Source organism: Medicago sativa, chromosome 3 (assembly GCF_051527215.1).
Source record: "Medicago sativa cultivar Bolivia chromosome 3, Bolivia_mono, whole genome shotgun sequence".
NCBI classification, from domain to species: domain Eukaryota; kingdom Viridiplantae; phylum Streptophyta; class Magnoliopsida; order Fabales; family Fabaceae; genus Medicago; species Medicago sativa.
Window position 1 is genome coordinate 94974158 of NC_140751.1, and position 21890 is coordinate 94996047.

Sequence of the window (21890 nt, forward strand, 5' to 3'; positions counted from 1 at the left end):
CTCTAGAACCTTCCTACTCTATCCACCGCCTTAAATTAAGTTGCTCCATTTCACTCTTCCCTAATCTATCTATCTAATCCCAAAACTAAAACAAACAAACCATAACATAACTACCTTTCGTACTTACCAACTTTCCAAAATTAAGCTCCAAAATCGATTATCACATCACAAACGCGCTTTCTTTAGAAAGCAGCATCAACTAACTCAATGAAGGGAATTAGAGTGAAAGAGGAAGAAACATTAGCATATGTCAGTGTTGTTGGTTCAACATCATGTAACTCTTCATCTTCCTCTTCGGGTTCAAATCTTACACCAAAACCAATGGAAGGATTGCACGAAATGGGTCCACCTCCATTTCTCACCAAAACCTTTGATGTTGTTGAAGATCCATCCACTGATTCCATTGTTTCATGGAGCGGAGCTCGTAATAGCTTTGTTGTTTGGGATCTTCACAAATTCTCCACTGCTATTTTACCTCGTTACTTCAAACACAGTAATTTCTCTAGCTTCGTTCGACAACTCAATACCTATGTAAGTTAACTATCACTTTTTCTTTTGAATTCTGATTTTATTTCAGTGTTTTTAAAATTAGTTCAATATTGTTCAACTTAGTTATAATTAGTTGAAAATTTGTTATTATTATTATTAGTTAGCTGATTTAGACCGACACATATGATTACATTCAATTGTTTTGATGTATGTCAGTGCCAGACAATGTTGATGTATCCGGTGTTTGTGAATTTGTTCTTGCTTATCAAACTTAAGATGTTTTTTATGTTCAGTTTGTTGAGTGAATTTTTGTGTTCATATGCAGGGTTTTAGAAAAGTTGATCCGGATCGATGGGAGTTTGCGAACGAAGGGTTTTTAGCTGGGCAGAGGAACTTGTTGAAAACAATCAAGAGAAGAAGAAATGTGACACAATCACAAGCTATGCAGCAAGAGACTGGTGGTGCTTGTATTGAATTAGGGGAGTATGGTCTTGAAGGTGAGATTGAGAGGTTGAGAAGGGACAGGGCTGTTTTAATGGCTGAGATTGTGAAGTTAAGGCAGCAGCAGCATAATTCAAGGGAGCAATTATCTGCTATGGAAGCTAGGTTGTTGATTACTGAGAAGAAACATCAACAGATGATGAATTTTCTTGCAAAAGCACTTAGCAATCAATCTTTTATACAACAATTGGCACAGAATAGAGAGTTGAAAGGCGTTGAAATGAAGCGAAAACGGAGGCTCACTGCTAGTTCGAGTTTGGAGAATTTGCAAGATGATTCTGGAGCTATAAGGGCCGTGCCAATTGAGTCTGTGGTTGATTACTCTTGTCACGAGCAGCAAGAGGGTTTGACTACTATTGAGTCTGAGATGGAGACACTGTTAAGTGCTTATGATAATGAATCAAGCAGTGAAGTTAAGGACTACAGTGCATTGAGTTCAGTTCCAAGTGGTAATGAGAGTAATTTGGGTGATGCTGTGTGGGAGGATTTACTGAACCAAGAGTTGGTTGGTGGGAATCCAGAAGATGAAGTTGTGATTGGTGATTTTTCTCAAATTGATGTGCCCGTGGAGGATTTGGTAGAAAATAATGATAATTGGACTGTGGATTTGCAGAGCCTTGTTGATCAAATGGGTTTTGAACCTTAGTCAAATTGGTTGTAGAATTTTCATCATTGTCTGTTTGTCACTTGAGTTGCACCTTGCTGGTATGAACTTTGTTATTGTTATTGTTATTGGTATTGTTGTTGTTTTATGATTGATAATTGATAAATAATTTCTGTGATGGTAATTGATGTAGAATATGAATGGCTTTGTATGCAGCAGGGAAGATTGTACTGCAGAAGAGGCCATCACATGTGTATCCTTTATTTTGAACCAAACAACATATTGTTGTGAACAGTTTGAATAATTTGCTGTGCTAAATTATTATTTCTACTACTACCATACCATTTCTTATTCTATCCTAATGTTTTTAACTATATTTTGCAGGCGTTGCCCAAAGTTGTCAAGATGATTGAATGGGAAAAGTTGGGCTTGTAGTCTGCTACTTAATTGTGCTGCCGAATTGCTAGCAACACATCATTCGTTAGGACCATTTGACAAAACCTAGATACCTGCGACAGTTTTTTTGAGTTTCAGCCGATTCTGTTCCTTTTGGGAACTGTCATCTCTGGTGTTTCTTGTGTTTGTTCTGCTCTTTTAGACTTGTCAAAGAGGATCCAAATTTCTTTGACCAGGATAAATTCTGATCTTTAGTTTTTGTCTGTGTTCTGTACATTGTTCGCGGGTCAGTGTAGGTGTATTGTGCAGTCTATTAATTAGCTGCAGTTTGCTTTCTTTGTTGCTGGTTGTTTTGTTAATCTCGCGGAGGAGGATATGGTGTTCATGGAATTGGATGAATTGTAAATCGAATAGCTTGGATTAAAATATATATTAAGGGTGTTTCTTTTCTTGAGAGCATATATATGAAGGGTTGAAGGGTGTTGACTGATGTCAGTTTGCTTCAATGCTTACAATTGAATATGGTCTGCTTTGTTGTTTTGCTGTTGGTGGAATGGTGGATTTGGCTTATTGTTAGTGTTTTTGTTAGCAAATTGTACTGCAATTGAGTGAATATTAGTGATTTGGAACTGCAGCTTTATTTTTGAGGTGGCATTGTGAATTGAGTGTTGCTGGTGGACTTGCTGAGCCTCAGTTTTGTAATTTGTAGTAGGGTCTCATTGTTATGTGTTGGTGTTTTCCTCTTGTAAACGGGGCCTGATGGAGTGATGGTTGTCAGGTGGAGTTGGCCTGTATCTTTATATGGTGATTAACTTCAAGAGGCACTGGTGATTGTATATACGTGGGGGGTGTGTTCATAAGTCTCAGACCATACTCCTATTGTTCCTCGTGCTTGGCTGTGGTTATTTTTTCCTTTTTTTTTTTTTTTTTTTTCAAGAAGAAAAAAACATCGCATCATTCGTAATTCGTATCACTTTGGTTACTTGCCATCTTGCCCAGATGGTGTGGTGTTTAAATAGACATATTGGTATTGTTTTAAACCGTTGACAATGCTTTATCCATAAATTTGGGGCGTTGATTCAATTTTAAAATTTCAAAAGCACCCTAGTTTTAGAGTAGTTTGTAAAATTAGTTCTATAAATTGAATTCAACCGTAACACCAGAGATTCGAACCAACACAAGAATGTGTTGAAGTAACGATTTGAAGGAAATTTTACCACATACCCCTACACTTATACTTTCACCCCTACAAATCATAAAAAATTCCAATTTTATCCTTTTTATCATTTGACTTCACACACCCCTACAAAATATATTTTCTGTGTCAAAAAGTTTCCTGCTAATTGAGTAAATCTCTTGCTAACTTGCAGATTGAATTCTGCAACACCACTCCCCAATTATTTCCCATGCCTGTCTCTATGTTAGCACAAATTCGCAACTTTGATAATCCATTAATTACAACATCTTGGTTTTTTCATGAATCAAATTAAATGGTATTCCCTGCACATGATAATAATTTGATGAAACCTGACATAAATTTTATTGAAATAAAAAATTGAAAAGAGCTTTATAGCAAAAAGAGGAATCATAGATCAATTTCATTTTGGGGATATTTATTTTGTTAACCATTATTCTTTCCCTGTGTTGTAAAGTAGAAACATGCGTAGATACAAAATTGAAGGATTAATAAGAAAACTACACGTCGTGGTGTTGAAATCATAGAAGAACAAAAAGGAGAATTAGAAAAACTGAAATGGGGAAGGAGAAGGAAGAGAGAGATGGAATCAGATGTTGTGTTGCAATGAAGTTTGTGGGGGTGAAATTCATTGATAAAAAGGGTAAAATTGAGATTTTTTATAATTTGTATGGGTGAAGGTATAAGTGTAGGGGTATATGGTATAACTTCCCGATTTGAATTTGATGTAAAACACTCTTGGGCTTTATTGTTGAAAAGATTCACGGAAGATCTTCGTTAAGAAAATTCATTGAAAATTACTCTTTTCACTGTTCAATTTTCTAGCTTTTGCCGCTAATCTAATGGCAGTCGAGTGATGTTTAAGTGATGTTCGCTCTTCAACGGCAGTTAAGTGCCGTTGTTCATTTTAAAGATCAATTAAACCTATTTAAAAAGTTAAAAGGTGATTGAATGGTTCTGAAAAGTGTTGAACGACATTTAACTTTTGTATGTCTAGGAGAAATTTGAGAAGTCAAAAGAGAAATTTTCAAATTGATTTAGGTATATAATTTATCAAACAAAGTTCAAATATTTGGGAATGGATTCTTATAAATTTTTCTCTCATGTCTCTCAATTGTTATCAATCTCATCAAAAGATAGGATAAAAAACTTGCTGAGGTTGAGAGTATTTTGAACATGAAATTGAGAGTATTTATGCCTCAAGTATTTTGAACTTCGGCGAAATATCTACATCTTTCGGAGGAATTGAGCAATGACAGCAGAACAATGATTGATATGAAGCCCGGATACATGAGACGGGTGTGGGTATTATATGATTCGGGTGTGTGAATATGTAAAATTTTAAAAAAACCTTAAAAATTTATTGTATACCATGCACCAAATTTGTATGATATTCAATTTAAAGAACTCTTATCATCTTACTAAAACAGTATACAACAATACTTATTTGAATTACATAATCGAATCTAATTCAATAAACCCACTACTAAATCAGTAAGTAGGATCATTTGATCAAACAAAATCAACAGGATAATCAATTTATTCTGTTGACTTTTCAAACATATTGTCTTTCTAAACATGAATTATTGACCTTCTATAACTGGGGCATTGCCGATCGTGAAATTTTAGTCCTTTTTTTTTTTTTTTTTTTTTTTTTTTATCATTATCAACTTATTTATAACACTCCTTTCCTTAACGTAAAATTTCTGTTCTTGTCGTGTTTCCATTTTCCACTTGCGATGACAAGTACAAGGCATCATTACTAGTTACATGCTATTGGTCCTGTATGAAGGGATTCATGAATGTTCTAGGGCTTGTTTGCTTCATCAAGCACTAGTTGATATGTGCAAAGAAAATTGCTTTTCTGACATAGAACACTTCCAATTGACACAAATAAATGACCAAAATGCCCCCAGCGGTAGTTAACTACCGCTGGTTAATACGCCGGCAGTTAACTGCCGTTGGTACCCAGCGGTTGTTAACAACCGCTCACACCAGTTACAGAACCAGTGCAGTCTGTAACTGGTTTTTCCAGGAAATGTGTCCTGTTTTACCTGTAATTTCAAACGGCAATTCCGGAGGAAATCAAACCGAAACAACAACATCCAGCAATCACAAACATCGCCATTTCATAGTTTATCAATTATTCGGTAACATTACACAAAACCGATAATGCGTTAACGTTTAACAATTGTTTGAAATTCATCAAATTTTCCACATTATGCAAAACATTACACGTAATGTACATTAATTACTAATAAATGCGAAACTCAAATATATTGATATACATATAAATAGTTGAAGGTTAGTTACATTATATCACCCAAAAAATTGGTCATTACATTATATATCCAAAAAAATACGTCGGCGCGTATCAACCAAAAAACGGATTAACACCGACCAAAAAGTGTCACATTTCATCTAATAAAAGCAAATCATCTAAAAACAAATCTTCAAATTCGGTGTTTTCTTTAACCGGAGTGTCATCAAACATAATTGGATTGTCTTCATTTGTTGGCTTTTTTGGTGGAACCGGTCTCTCTTTGAGCTCAATGTCCATGAGTGTTTGGAAATGATCGTGTCGATCCAAAAATTCATCCTCCCATGTTGCCGCCTCTTCGCTCCTGTGATTTCTCCACTCCGTGGATGTTGGAGGTAGTGGGCAACCATCTTTTAGTGAAAGAAGGACAAAATGATTAGGGATTAGACCAAAGCAAATCATGTTGCTTTTCGGGTTAACCGGAGGTCGTCCTCTAAGTGGGAAAAAAGTCTCGGAGATGTAGTCTTTCCATGTAGTAATCTCTAACACCGGCCTATTGTAACATGATGCAACGATGTGTCCCATATCCGGCAATGTCAACCATTTGTCGGGAGGTGCAAAGCTACTAGGATTTTTGGGAGGATGCAATCCATCCAAGATGTAGTTGTAACGGTGCTCGCTCGCATATACCTCAATGTATTTGCTCCTATGCTCTTTCAACTCTTGAATAAGTGCTCTCCGCACCATAACATGACTTTCTTGCGTCAAACCCAAGGCTTCTGCTATAGCCCTAAACCCACAATGCCCGTCACCAATAACATCCACAACTCTCTCAATTATGGTCTCATGAATTTTGGCATGTAATACATAGGATTGGATGGATCATAACTTGTTGAAACCAAGCTAGGCTTAGGAACCGGAACCGGAGAAATGCCAATGCGAGCACCTTTCCTTTTAGTTTGTGAAGATTTTTTCCGTGGTGAAGATTGACTTTCCGGATGTTGAGAATCAATAGTCTCCCACGTAGATGGGATCCTACCATGTGTGGTTTTGATTTTTTTGGGAGCTCCTTTGGTTGCCACCTTTCTTGGAGGTGGTGACAACAATGTGATTTCCGGAAACGCTAACAACCGCAAAGCCTCTTTGATTTCTAGTTTCATTTGGAACGGAACTCTTTGGAGACGTTCTTGGATACCATGCCACTCCTCCGCGACCGAAAACAAATCTTCATTACTTTGTTCATCACCCATGTACAACTTATGCCAATGCGGGTGTATCTCATCCAATCGAATGGGCATGTTGTGACGGATTTTCATAGCATTGAAGCATGCACAAGGTAGGCCATACGACGTCCTTTGAACACAACCACAAGTTTTCTTCTCAATGCACAAGGTTCTCCTAGCACGCTCTTCTTCCACAAAAATAAAATTCATGGCTTGTCTAGACACGTGACCACCCAACCCGGAGTACAAAGTGACATCTTTGTATCGATGTTCCAAGACCGTAACGCTCCTACCGAACGATGATTGTATCTCCCCAAATTGGTTTGCCAACATCTCATCTATTTTATGCCAACAAGTACCCAAATCACCCTTGGAGGTGGACAAATATTCCTTCACCACACCATGAGCTCCTTCAACTCTATTCGTGGTCCTACACCCAAGATGTAACACAAGGTCCGTCCATGCCCTCACTAGTTTGTCCTTAAAAGGGTTCAATATGGTTTCTTGAACATAGTTAAGAAACTTTGGATGATCCTTACAAGCATCTTGGAATTCCACTAGATTAACCGCATATAACTCTTAAGTAGGAGATTCAACCAATTTTTCCCATGCATCAAATATGGTATCAACCAACTTACTATGTTTCTCCTCGTCGACAATCTTCTTTTGGTCATCCACCACAACAACGTTTTGTTTAACTTTGCAATTGGTGATGATTCTTGATCTAACATTTTTGCCAACATGGAAATAACAAAGTATTGCACTACTACCGGGGAGAACATTTTTTACGGCATTCATCATACCCGTGTCCCTGTCGGTCACTACCACCTTAGGCATATCACTATTTGGTCCAAGAAGTTTAAGCAACATTTGCAAAGCTCAAGTAAAGTTATGCTCCTTCTCGGACGTCATAAATGCAAAACCAACCGAATATGTCAAATAGGTTGACGTGAATCCAACTATTTCAAACAATGGCATCCTATACAAGTTGGTTTTGTACGTGGAATCAATTATCAAAACAGTAGGAAAATTGCTAAACAACTTTACCGAAGTTGGATGAGTCCAAAATATGTCTTGAACGGTTTGACTTTCCTTTTTTTCTCTTACGTAATAAACATATCCATTCTCTTCCAACTTTGTGATTAGATATTGCATCTCCGTCAAGTCACCCCTTTTTTCCTTTTTGAATTTATGACGTTCCTTGTAGACTTGCTTGATATTTGTCATGGACTCTTTCCTTTTATTCCTCAAGTTTGTCAAAATATTTTTTGGTTTCACCGAAGAATTGGTCAAGTCATGTACAATCTTCTTGTCGTCCTCCGTTAATCTTCCGGCAAGATGGTGCCCTGCTACATACGGCACCATCTCATGGTTGTGAACGCCATTAAGAATAGCCAATTTCCAAGCATTGTCTTCCCTAATGACATATCCACGCACCTTGAACAAACACCCACATTTTCTTGATCACATTCCTTCATGCTTCACTTTTGTCTTCGGTACTTTGTGCTCGCCGCTCCGTTCACAAACCAACTCCAACATAGCATTTCTTCCTTCACAAGATCTTCTAATGACAACCGTAAATCCAGCCCTATTTGCTTGTCGACGGATCCAACCGAGCAATTCGTTTTTATCTTCCGTGTGTCTTGGGTTGAAAAGAAATGAGCCGTGTCCACTTCGTTGTCACGAAGTTTCCACACATCAGAATTGACGCTTGAAGCCTCAACTTTAACGGAGACTTCGACCTTAGCGGGAGCTTCAACCTTAATGGAATCGACAACTCTAGGTTTTCGATCACCCGAATCATCACCCGCATTCTCAACATTATCTATAAATAAACAACATACAATTACTAAACTAATTAATAAACTTCTATCTAATATCATATATTAACATAAACAAACAAAAAAAACAAAAGAAAAAAAAATTTGGGCAGTAGCTACTGCCACTTAGAAAATTTTGAAAATTTTCTAAGTCTCCAGCGGCAGTTAACAGCCGCTCACTCCCAGCGGTAGTTAACTGCCGCTACAACGCGTGACAGTACAAAAAAAAACCAGAAAAATCAATCAAATGCAATGGATTTTAACGTTGTAATACATGTTCTTTGATGCATTTTGTGTGTAGAAACGTCTTAGCAATCGATCAGCAATGATTTGGAGGCATGATTTTAACACAACAATTTTGAAATGGGTTTTTTTTTTTGTATGGTTTTGGAAATGAAAGGTGATGAATGAATAGGTGAGGTAGGGGTTTGCTGGTTTTGGAGGGAAAGACTTCAGCGGTAGTTAACAACCGCTGGGTACCAGCGGCAGTTAACAGCCGGCGTGTTTCCCAGCGGTAGTTAACTACCGCCAGGGGCAATATGGTCATTTCCATGTGTCAATTGGAAGTATTCTTTGTCAAAAAAGCAATTCTCATGTGCAAATAACAAAACAAAACTAAATCCAACAATATTACGGTGAACACTACGTTATCTTGGAATTTGGTTAAACATGTATTCCTTATTCAATCATTCATTGTATTTTTCTTTTTTGACAACGTATGTTATGTTTTTGTTTTAATTCATTTTAAAATAATAAAATACATTTAAATTTTTTAAAATTTTATCAACAAAATATTGATTCTCAATCTAAAACAAATTTAAATTTTAAATAAAATGCAATGCATCAAAGATTTTTTTAGTATAAACCCATATTTATCCGAAGAAAAATGTTAGGAAGACTAACACTCTCTCCTTCCTACAATCACATTTCTATTGGGTGAAAGCAACGCGTGTCTCACCAAAACAATCCCGTTAATTTTTTTTTTGTAAAATGTTTCAATGTAATTCAAAAGTTTTTTTAATCGGTGTAGTTCAAGTGTTATAATTTTTATGTGTGTGTGAAAATGCTAACAAGTGTCTTTAGGTGTCTTATAGACCCGGCCCAAACCAATTTGCTAATCACCAGGTTGAGTTGGTAGCTGTTTGACAAAAAAGAGTTTTCAATCGTTCTAAACCAATGAACTCTACTCAATCTATTGACATCCATCTCGTGACATATATTTTTTTAGATAACATATTTTGGAGTAATGATATTTATTTGTACATCCATTTGATAACAACTTTGTTTCTCTTTCTTCTTATTGGTCCAAAACAATAGAGAGAGAGAGAGAGAGAGAATACAAGAATATCATGTTAGTATGAGAGAGAAAATTGTTCAAAAGTTATCACAAAATGGTTATACAAATATCATTTCTCTATATTCTGTATATAATTATCATCCCTATATTTTTTTTTAAGACTATTATCCCTATATTTTGTTGCAGGTAAATTAATGCTTAGAAATATCCTCTTCAACCCAAATCTTCCTTAGCCCAATCCTAATTAATATTGGACTAATTAACCCCTTATGCCTCCATGTCAACATTTTGTTTCCCAAGTATCTACTTCCGTTTCTGTCACATTTTGCAGTGTATTTTAACGGTTCAGAAGTTATCTAACATGTTCCTACGACTCGTGTCTTTTTTCTTTATAAAACCCTGTGACTCTGTCTGAAGTATATTCAATTAAACGTACAACATTAATTCCTTAGCAATTGCAAAGCATAAATGCTAGTCAAAATGACTAAAGTAAAAAAGGTGTTCACAGTAATTCCTAGTTATCCATTATTATTCTTTTAGGCTAAAGAATAAATTTGTGATTATCATCTTGCTCATTGATTTATAGCTCTCGTGACTCCTCCCGATCGAGTAGGACAAGAAGTGTTTATAGTACCCAAGTTATGCTCAATCGAGCATAGCCCTCAGGAAGTTAGGAATAGGATGCATAGTGGATTTTTTTTGTGCTTCTCGATTTTGGGGTACATGCACTTAATTATATACCTCACCTAAACTTATACTCCCTCCGTTTCAAAATGAGTGTTACTTTAGCCAAAAAAATTTGTTTCAAAATGAATGTCGCTTTACATTTTCAATACAACTTTAATTTTTTTTCTTCCAACTTTACCCTCTCAAACTTTTCTCTCACACAATTTTCAATACAACTTTAAGTATGTCTTTTTCTAATAAAGTAAGGACAGTTTAGTAAAAACGTTGTATCCAATGATTATTTCATTCCATTTCTTAATCTGTGTGTCAAAGCCTAAAGCGACACTCATTTTGAAACGGATGAAGTATATTTAAACATTCACAAGGGTACAAAGCAAACACATGCACAAGCCCGTAGGTATCTTTTCAACCCAATGTGACTCATGATACTCCATTATTTTTTGTCTTCCCATGAATGCATGTTATTGATTTGATTACAATAATTGGAATAAATTAGGAAAATGGATTGGATTGGGTATAAAGGTATCTAATTCTCATATGTCATCATTCATATACGGACAAAATTAAAAAAAAGTCCATTTACCTCCAATTTCTTTATATAACCCAAAATCTTGAAGCACGATAAATGAATTGAAACTAGAGCACTCACCCTCCAATAACCAAAACTACCGTCTCTACTCTTGTGAATTTGCAATGGTATTCATGGATTTGAAATGGTTGTTTCCAATTCCAATTAGTGTCCCTTGTGCTTCAACAATATTGTTCACACTATTGGCTTTAGTAGGAGGATGGTTGATTTATCTGTATGGACCTTATTGGAGGGTAAGGAAGGTTCCTGGTCCACCATCTCTGCCGTTGGTAGGGCACCTTCACTTGCTAGCTAAACATGGCCCTGATGTTTTCTCAGTCCTTGCTAAGCAATATGGTCCAATTTACAGGTTTGTTTACATGACTTTTTGTTGCTTTTTTTTTTTGGGATAAATCAGTGTATGCTATTAACCCTAGAAATTTATTATTCGAGTGATCAATCAACTTCAATTAAGATGAATCATTCGGTAAAAGCTGAATTCAAATAACGACTAAAGTAATATTCGATCAGATTTTACTTGTTTTCTCGCAAAATTTTGAATTATCATTGGTCTCTTTCCTCAGGAAACCAAAGTCTTAAGAATTATTTAAGGATTTACATGTTTCAATACACTCAAGAAATGTATTTGCATTCGATATTGTAGCGCAATTATAACTACTTTAGAGAATTGTTGATAGTGTACCACCTAACACTAGCTATTATTACTTTAACATAGTCAATGGATGATTTCAAATGCTTATTCTCTCTTTTTTTTCACCTCAATTTGATTTAGAATATTAAAGCTTTTGCTTTTGAAAAGATATCAATCTTAGTTGCACATGGATAGCTATTCAAAATCTTTTTGAGGGGATGGTCTTGAGAAGAATCATGAATCAATGATGGTTGGCAAATTTTTGGCTTGTAATGACTGGTTGGGTAAGAGTGCAGCTTGGTGGGTCGCTGTCTCTGGACCCTGGAAGAAATTGAAAATGATATATCAATTGATAAAAACAAGTGATTATTCTATAATCCAATTGCCTCTTTTTTTAATTCTCGTTTATTCATTTGCTTGTTTTCTTCCAAACAAAAATCATACAAAGGGCCCAGCTGAGAGCACCAGCTTCGTATGCTTTCAGATTATTTTTCATTGAAAACAAAATACTTTATTAAAATACTTTATTAATAGAATTTTTTTTTGAAAGAAAATAGAAAATACTTTATTAATAGATGTCTATTCTCATATTGGTCAATGCCGGTTCGACTTATTATAGCATAATAGCCTTCTTTGATTTCTTTTGACCAATAGTAACATTGTTGATCTTGCAATGATGTTTCTTTTTTTTTTTGGTGGCCGGGGTTTGAACCTCGTACCTTGCATATTTTATGCATTGTCCATACCAACTGAGCTAAGCTCACGAGGACCAATGATGTTTCTTTTGTCTTGTCTTGACCCTCCTAGCATTATTACTTAATCAGGAAAAGAAAAAAAAATCCAATCGATAATATTTAGAAGAGTTGTATTATTTCAGCAACCATTTGAGTGACAATTTATGCGACAATCATAAATTTACAAAAAAAAAGTATTGACATGAAAATTAAAATAATAGAGATAAAGTAGAAACATAATGTGAGTATGAAAAAGAAAATTGTGATAAAAGTTGTTAAAAAATAGTACAAATATCATTTCTCTATTTAGCATGACTCTTCAATCCTCTACGGAAAGTGAAAAAAGTTTTGTCAAAAATGAATGTGTAGAAAGTATACTCATTTTCCGTCTCTTCCATTATTTGGATATTCAACTTCATTTCTTATAGGATTAAATAGGTTTTTATTCGTATAAACATAGTCAATTTTATTTTTAATCCCCATAAGAAAATGAATTTTTTTGTCCCTATAAATTAAAATTTGTTTAATTATGCTTAAATTTTTTAAACTTTTGAATAATTTTTTACAAATTTATTTAAAACATTATAAAAAGTTCCTCCAAAAAAAATATTAGCTCAAAAATTAATTTTTAGGTCCAAATTTTCGTTAGTTTTTTCATGAATTTTGGCATTTAAAAAAAATTATATTTAATTTATTGGATGTTAAAATTCTAATTTTTTTATAAAAGATTGTCTTATAAGTTATAATGTTCTTTTTTTTTTGAATAAGTCTTATAATGTTCTTAACATGTCTATAAAAAAAATAATATAAAAAAATTATAAATTAAAACATAATTAGACAAAATTTAATTTAGGAGACTAAAACTACGTTTTGAAAATTTGTATAGAGAGTGGAGACCAAAACCTGTCACTTTTTTTATGATGACTAAAAATATGTTTGCTATATTTATTGAGACTAAAAACTTTTTTTTTAGTAATAGAAACTAAAAACAAATTTAACTATTTCTTTTTTGAGGAAAAAATTAACTATTTCTTATATATACTAGAAGCTTCTTGTATACTTTGAGCCTTTGACTGATTGACTCCTTCTTTTACTAAAAAGAAAAGGCTTAATTAATGATTTGGTCTTGGTTACATTTTGGTCACATAAGTTATTAACGTTACAATTTGGTCCTTTAAGTTATTTGTTGGTTACATTTTGGTCCCATAAGTTATTAACGTTACAATTTGGTCCCTTAACTTACTTTTTGGTTTCGTTTTGGTCCCTTAACTTATTTTTTGGTTTCGTTTTGATCCCTTTACTCTAATAACATAAAGGACCAGAGTGGTTGACGGAGGAAGAGTTAAGGTACCAAAACGAAACCAAAAAATAAGTTAAGGGACCAAATTGTAACGTTAATAACTTATGGGACCAAAATGTAACCAACAAATAACTTAAGGGACTAAATTGTAACGTTAATAACTTATGGGACCAAAATGTAACCAACAAATAACTTAAGGGACCAAATCATTAATTAAGCCAAAAGAAAACTGTATATTTTAATAGAAAAATATTTATAAAGAATGTTACAGTTTAAGAGTTCTTAAAAAAACAACATATTTTCTTAGTGTATTCTTTAAAAAAAATAAAATATATTTTCTTAGTTTATGTTTGATAATCCACTTAAAGGACGAAAGTTCTTCTAATCACTAAGACTAGTTGGTCAAAATAAAATAAAATATACCACTTGTTACATTCGGTCATCATTATTTTGTTCCAAATAAATCTCTAAAATATTTATTTACGTTGGATTTGATCCAATAATATGAGATTATTTTACTTCATTCCTTTATATATTTAAGGGATATTCAAGCTTAGCTTATTTTATTTATTGGTTAATATTTAAACCTAGTTTATATGAAGTAATTACAACCAATTCCTACTTTTCTTGTAAAAAAAAAAAAAAACAATTAGTGACCTCAGAACGCTAATTAAGAAATCCAAAAAAAAGAATTTTTTATTAGAAACAATAATTTTTTTATTTTTAAAAAGTTGAACATCTCACTTTTTACCACTTTCCAATGTAAAAATTTTATACTCCATTAGATTTCTAAGTTTGTACTTCAAGACCCGGTTAAGATTTCTTATAAATAAAATACTCCCTTCGTTTTAAAATGAGTGTCGCTTTAGCCAATTGCACACAAATTAAGGAATGAAATAAAGCAGTCAAATGTCATAACAATTTTACTAAAATAACCTTATTTTATAAAAACAAGACAAACTTAAAGTTGCATTGAAAATTGTGTGAGAGAGAAAAGTTGGAGTATTTATTGAGGGTAAAGTTGGAAAAAAGAAATTAAAGTTATATTGAAAATGTAAAGTGACATTCATTTTGAAACAAACTTTTTTAGTTAAAAAGTGACACTCATTTTGAAACGGAGGGAGTAGGATATATCAACTTATTTGATGTCCTTTTGTCAAAAACACTCCTTTGCTGTCCTCACCTCACACACCAAAAGGCAAAATGGACCCATGGAAAGAGCCTGTAGTTATTATTGCTATTCCAAAATCATACAATTTGGAAATAATCAGTGTCTGTGATGATCATCATATTCTGAACTCATCAGTATTTCTCTTTGCTGGTGAATGATTAACTTACTAAAAATAACATTTGCTAAAATTGATCATCATATTATTGTTTCTAAAGAATGAATGTAGCCAAAAGGTGGTTTTAAATTGCGCCGGAATCTGAATGATGCGGTGTCTGCAAATTAAAAGGAATTCTGAGCCCATGATACTATAAAAAGTTCAGCAAAGAGTGATGAGGAGAGTAAGTGAAAGAAGTTGATAGATAAATTAAATAATACTCCCTTTAATAAAAAATTAAAATAACACTCATTCTATTTTTTTTTACAGAATAACACTCATTGTAAATAATGCTTTTTCATTACATTTTTTTTACTACATTTACTCCTAATTATAATTAACTTTGTCATTTTCAAATACTCTAAGAAAAATATGCCGTGATTTTTTAGGTAGATAAACAAAATAACAATAATGATTGAAAACTCGCACAAACAAGTGGAGGAGCCAGAATTTGAATCCCGATTATATCGTTCGGCCTAACAAATTCAACATTTTTGCTAATTGTGGACAAATATTCCATGAAATTATTTTGTCTATTTTGTATATGGATATTACTGTACATTTTTATGTATAGATGTTTTTAACCCCGACTTTAAGTTTCCAAAACAAATGACTACTAGTATTAACAGGGGTATATGTGGAAAAAAAAAACAAATATATCCAATCATTTGAAATAATATTTATATGAAAAACTGTTTATGGTTATTAATATGTTGCTAATGTTTATTAGTGCAGATTTCATATGGGAAGACAGCCACTAATAATAGTAGCAGATGCAGAACTGTGTAAAGAGGTTGGAATCAAAAAATTTAAAGACATTCCAAACAGAAGCACTCCCTCTCCCATTAAAGCTTCTCCACTTCACCAAAAGGGTCTCTTCTTCAGCCGGTACTCAAATTGGAACTATAGCAGTATTATGTTATTTCAACTATTGCATGGGTTGTAAAATCAAATTTCATATATGCACATAGATTCTCAGTGGTGCAGCCACTAAGTTGAATATCACTTTACCTTTTTTAAGTGGCAAAAAACTCAAAAGTCATAATCATATATGTTCTCTATAAGGTTACATTATTTGTCGGCATATATATACAAAATATTTTCCTAACAGTCTCATGTCACTTTGTGTTGCAGGGATTCACAATGGTCTACAATGAGAAATACCATATTGTCGGTATATCAACCATCACACCTATCAAGATTAGTGCCAACAATGCAATCATTCATAGAATCTGCCACTCAAAATCTTGACTCGCAAAAAGAAGACATTGTCTTTTCTAATTTATCACTTAAACTCGCGACCGATGTGATTGGACAAGCAGCCTTTGGTGTCAACTTTGGCCTCTCTCAATCTCATTCTGTTCGCAATGAAAACAAGAATGTTGCTACTGATAATAAGGACTTAATGAATGCAAGCGGTAGTAATGAAGTAACTGACTTCATTAATCAACACATATACTCAACAACTCAACTTAAGATGGACTTGTCAGGTTCTTTCTCAATCATACTTGGTCTACTTGTTCCAATTCTTCAGGAACCATTTAGGCAGATTTTGAAGCGAATACCAGGCACCATGGATTGGAAAATTGAGCGTACTAATGAAAAATTAGGTGGCCGTCTTGACGAGATTGTAGAGAAAAGAACGAAAGATAGAACGCGTAGTTCAAAGGATTTTTTGTCGCTTATACTAAATGCTAGAGAATCAAAAGCTGTTTCGGAAAATGTTTTCACACCTGAATATATCAGTGCTGTTACTTATGAGCACTTGCTTGCTGGATCAGCAACCACTTCCTTTACATTGTCTTCTGTTGTCTATTTGGTTGCTGCACATCCAGAAGTTGAGAAAAAGATGCTTGAAGAGATTGATGGGTATGGTTCACTAGATCGGATACCTACTTCTCAAGATCTTCATGACAAGTTTCCTTATCTCGATCAGGTTAGTTAAACTGAATGAACATCCTGACAAACTTCTGTATCGAGTTTAAATTTGCAAAGGCCAGCATATAAATATAAAATATATTATACTTTGGATTTAATTCGTATACACCGTCAGTGTAGAGATTTTTTGCACAATCAATTAAAAGTTATTGTCAGATCATAAAAAGGTTTGACTTTAAACATGACTACTTCTAAAGTCACACGTGATTAATTGTAACTTACTGAAATGTAAAACTTTTACACATAGCGTCAAAATTAAAGTCTTATACTTTATGTTCGATTTGATTAATCCAGGTGATCAAAGAGGCAATGAGATTTTACATTGTATCACCATTAGTTGCAAGAGAAACATCGAATGAAGTAGAGATTGGAGGTTACCTTCTTCCAAAGGTAAATCATATATTTCTCCTTGCATGGTCATCGATACTTCTGTCTGCACGTGTCATAATCATAAAGATTTTTTTTGTTTTTTAATCTGTCGTTGATGTAGTGTTTTTTACAAGCAGGGGACTTGGGTTTGGTTAGCTCTTGGAGTTCTAGCAAAAGATCCCAAAAACTTTCCAGAGCCAGAAAAGTTCAAACCAGAAAGGTTTGACCCTAACTGTGAAGAAATGAAACAAAGACACCCTTATGCTTTCATACCATTTGGAATTGGTCCTAGAGCTTGCATTGGTCAGAAATTTTCCATACAAGAGATCAAGCTTTCACTTATTCATTTATACAGAAAATACTTGTTTCGGCATTCACCTGATATGGAAAGCCCTTTAGAACTCGAATATGGAATAGTCCTCAACTTCAAGCATGGTGTCAAGCTCAGTGTCATAAAAAGAACAGAGACGAGCTGTTAAATTAACCGTTAAAATTGTACTTATACTTTGAGAGTCAGAGGATGAAATATAAACTTAGGCTTTGTCTAACATGCAGAAACAATATATCTTGAACCATGCACAAGTGTCTCTCTTTCACCATTGAATGAATAAGTCACACCATATATCATCTAATGGTGAGATTTATTGATTCAATGGCAAAAACTAGGTTGTGCATGATGCAAGATTTGTCTTGTGCATCATAGAATTGGCCATAAATTACTATTAGAAATAAGTATGATGAGATACAATACCAAATAATCATGTTGTATAACAAATAATGTAAGTTTATGAAAGAGATACTACTTTGATTTTCTAGCTTTTAAATAGCTATTAGTCAACTCTGCCTACAAAACCATGAACACTCACAAAATAAAATGAAAAACATGGTTGACAAAATATGATTTTCCCATAAATTGACAATTCGTCCAGATAATCTCTCCAGGTTGAGTATTACCAATACTCACAAATGAACAATTATACAAATGGAGGCTCCCTTCACAAGTAACATCAAGGACATAAACAACTTCTAGTTCTACTTCAAGCTAGCTAACTGACTCATTAAAATACATTGAACAACAAGATGTTGAACTTCTTGGAAAAACAAATAAATAAGGAGATGTTGATCATCCACCCAGCCGCTATTTCCCTTTTTCACCATGGTCTCACCGAGCTCTTGTCCGATTGGGTTGGTAGGTGAAGTGGCCTAGAAAAGTTGAGTGAATGATCAGAAGCAGCTATGCTTTTAGAATCTCCGTTGGAGAAAACTGCAGCCCTCTTCATAAATTGAAACTCATCCATTGACTGTTGCCTTTGAGCTCTGTTATACATTTGATTACTACCCGATTTTAGCTTTGCCTTGGTTGATTGAGTCAGGTTCATGTAATTTGGCCTAGTGCTGTTACAACTATCCTCGGTCCTTTCACAAGTGTTCCCTGACATTGGAGTTGTGGATGTACAAATAGAAGATGATGCAGAACTCTCATCGTACCGAAACTCGGAACTTGGACTTGACGATGAACGAGTAGCTTGTCCAATATGGGGAGGAGGCTTAGCGGAAATCCTTGTTGTGACATTGTTCTTTTTGACTTTGACCGAGCATGGTTTCAAATTCGAGCTTACAAAGGGTTCTGCAAATTTCTTTGGAGGTGGCGGTGGGGTTTTTTCTAAGCTCTCGGCGTGAGACTGTTCCATCAATCTAGTCTCCCAAGGCTTGGCTGCCATCCATCTTTCCAACCAACTCCATCCCCCATTAGCTTTGTTCATCTCGTGATTCCGGAGAGTGGAAAATGAGGTGTTGGTTCGCGAATTAGTGCTTGAGGTTGGCCTGCATTGCTGGAAATCTCAAAATATAAGCATCTTTCTTTGTAGAAAGGAAAGAAAAAGAAAAAGGTGGAAACTGTTTCTACTTTCCACTATGTTTGAATGAATAAACAATTTATTAGTTCCTAAAGTTGTAGGGCAACTTAAACTTGATCCTCTAACGAAATTTCAAATTATCCATGATTTGAAAATTCATAGACAATTTCAGAGACTAAATTGAACAATTTGAAAGGACTAATATGATTAAAAAATAACAAATTTGAGGGACTAATTGACGACGCCTTACTCAGGACTGAAAAGAGACTCACTAACTTAATTTGTTACCTTCTGAGCAAGTGAGTATGCAAGTGCCCTCTCTCTTTTGAAAGCTCCTTCTTGCCTCATTTGAATTTTTGATTTAACATCTTCCAATGTTCCTATGCTATCACACCACCCTTCCTGCAGATTCACAAAATAAAATTCTTAGACATAACAAAAACTAAAACTAGATAAAGTTTCCACTGTCAATTCACAACACATACCTCTGCTTCCTTCAAAAGTTCAAGTTTGCTGCGTCGTTCATTAAGCATATTCTGCACGGCTTGTCCCTCCATAGACATCCTCACACGACGAGCTCTTACTCGAGCTTGAACACGAACTAATGCCTGCATGCACCTTAATGTCACTGCAGCTTGCTTCCTCACTTGTCTACCCCTGACAAGTGCTTGAATCCTCACCACTGCCTTCAATGCCCTCAAAGCCCTTCTTGCCTGCACTCATAACCCTCACATTCATTACAAACACAGTTCCTTCCAACAAATAGTTCAATACACTAACATCACAACACATTTAAAGTTTCAAAAACAACTCTTCATATTCACTATGAGAAGAGCATTAACAATATCATGTAAACCCTAAAATAGATGAATGTCCAAAATTTTCCAATCTAAACTAAAAAAACATTAAATGGGTATGTTGATTTTGAATAAAAGCTTAATGCTTTAGCTTAACTTTGTCTATAAATATGAAAATAAATAGTCATCAAAGAGGAACAAAAACACAAATTTAATAAAAATAAAAGCTTGAGTTGAAGGTTGAAAAAATTGAATACCAAGAAGGCGCGGAAAGTGGTTTGGATTCTTATAGCAGCCCATTCTTGCCTAACAAGTCTAAAATCCTTAGGTTGAGCTCTAACAACGGTAGCCACAGCAGCAGTGTAAGCTTCTGCAGCAGTTGGAGATTCAGACCCTTCAGAAGCTGCTTTGTGGTGGTTTGTTTTGAAACCCTTCCATGAACTGTTATCTCCTGATGAACTTCTCCATAACCTCCATTTTTTACTTTTACCACCCTCCTTCACCTTCAAACATAAACCAAACATAGTCAACAACAACAAAAAAACAAACTTTTTTTGTGGGTTGTATGAAAATAGTAACTATAATTTGTAACTTACATGTTGTTCATCTTTGTCTGGTTTCTTGAATCCGATTAATGCTTTGACCCATTTTCCAGAAGCACCCATGAGTGTTGCTGAGTTTTGGTTTCAGACTAGAGAGAGAGAGAGAGAGAGAGTGAATGTGGCAAAGTACTTGACTCTTGATTGATTGTCTTTAAATGAAGTGCAATAAAGTGAGTTGTGAAGTAGAGAGAGAAAGAGAAGGGTTCGTGGGGGGTGTGGTTATGTGGTGAGGGGGGTGTAGTTAGAACTTAGAAGTTGGTGTTTTGAGATTTGAAATTCAAAAACGTGCAACGGGACAAAGGAAGAGAAATAAGGTTGGTGGTCCCGCAAGTTGGATTGGAATTGGATGATTCGTTTGTTGTCTTGGAACACTGCCACATAATCACGTTCGCCGGTTCAAATTTTGAGTTTTCAAGAGGTGGGGTCCATGAACTTTGGTTGAGTTGAGGAAATAGTTAAAGAAAAGAAAAGTGTATAAAAAGGCACGAAACGTTTTGGAGATGGAAAAAGTGAGATACTGGTACTACTGGGCAAAAAAGAGAGGGAAAGTTATGCAAAAATAAAGAAAATGATGGTTGTATGAGACAAGAGGATCTTTCATGTTTTTCTCCCGAAAAAACAGAGAGAGACAGTGCACTTAAGATCTGCAGCTCTCATATTAGTAGCTTGCTATTCCAGAATCTCCATATAAATATCTCCTTTAATATAAGAAAAAACTATGTTGTGGAAAACCTCTTTATGCCCTTATGCCTTTTTAATGCAAACCTATCAAATTTTGGGGTAAATCTGGTATTTTCAACTTACATCTGTGGAAAATCTATTTATACCCTTATACCTTTGTAATGCAAACCTCTCAATTTTGGGGGCAAATTTCGTCTTTTTCCTTACTTCCTCTTTTTCGATGACATCACAATAACAAAAGTAATGTAATGTAACTGAAACAATAGCAATTAGTTTAAAGGGTTAATTAAGTTTTTGGTCCCTATAAATATCTGCAGTTTTGTTTTTGGTCCCTATAAAAATAAATCACAGTTTTTAGTCCCTGTAAAATTTTCTGTTATAGCTTTTAGTCCCTGCTGTTAAATGACCACTAACGGTGCTGACGTGGCACTGACACTTCATTACGTGGCACTGACACATCATTACGTGGCACTGCCACGTCATTAAATATATATTTTTTAAAAAAAATTATAAAAAAAATCTTTTTTAAAAAAAACTTTTTTTAAATAATTTTTTTTCTTCAGAATTTCTGTTTAATGGTTCTTTCCAAAATATTA

General features: G+C 34.4%; 3 protein-coding genes and 1 pseudogene across 7 annotated transcripts; 2 read left to right on the forward strand and 2 right to left on the reverse strand.

The window, feature by feature from the left end:
• Positions 1 to 62: 62 nt before the first annotated feature.
• On the forward strand, positions 63 to 3055 carry HSFA2 (heat shock transcription factor A2). Of its 5 annotated transcripts, none has more exons than XR_015032641.1 (3): positions 63 to 531; positions 815 to 1695; positions 1788 to 3055. XR_015032641.1 is itself a non-coding variant. In XM_085756204.1 (2 exons), exons 1-2 carry the CDS (start codon positions 208 to 210, stop codon positions 1634 to 1636), a joined length of 1146 nt encoding a protein of 381 aa, XP_085612330.1. In that variant the 5' UTR covers positions 63 to 207; the 3' UTR covers positions 1637 to 3055. The 5 variants fall into 5 exon arrangements, 1 of the variants encoding a protein (XP_085612330.1); XR_015032640.1 differs by having other exon boundaries at positions 1811 to 3055; XR_015032642.1 differs by having other exon boundaries at positions 1814 to 3055.
• A 2540-nt stretch (positions 3056 to 5595) lies between these two features.
• On the reverse strand, positions 5596 to 9358 carry LOC146942266 (uncharacterized; annotated as a pseudogene).
• A 1737-nt stretch (positions 9359 to 11095) lies between these two features.
• LOC146942267 (cytochrome P450 711A1-like) lies at positions 11096 to 18182 on the forward strand. The gene is made up of 5 exons (XM_085756205.1): positions 11096 to 11410; positions 15787 to 15939; positions 16186 to 16987; positions 17284 to 17379; positions 17496 to 18182. The coding sequence occupies exons 1-5, from the start codon at positions 11166 to 11168 to the stop codon at positions 17835 to 17837; spliced, it is 1638 nt and encodes a 545-aa protein (XP_085612331.1). The 5' UTR covers positions 11096 to 11165; the 3' UTR covers positions 17838 to 18182.
• A 63-nt stretch (positions 18183 to 18245) lies between these two features.
• Positions 18246 to 20766, reverse strand: IQD6 (IQ-domain 6). The gene is made up of 5 exons (XM_085756206.1): positions 20608 to 20766; positions 20269 to 20514; positions 19700 to 19927; positions 19503 to 19616; positions 18246 to 19190 (listed from the first exon to the last, which is right to left on the reverse strand). The coding sequence occupies exons 1-5, from the start codon at positions 20674 to 20676 to the stop codon at positions 18510 to 18512; spliced, it is 1338 nt and encodes a 445-aa protein (XP_085612332.1). The 5' UTR covers positions 20677 to 20766; the 3' UTR covers positions 18246 to 18509.
• Between the last annotated feature and the right edge of the window lie 1124 nt (positions 20767 to 21890).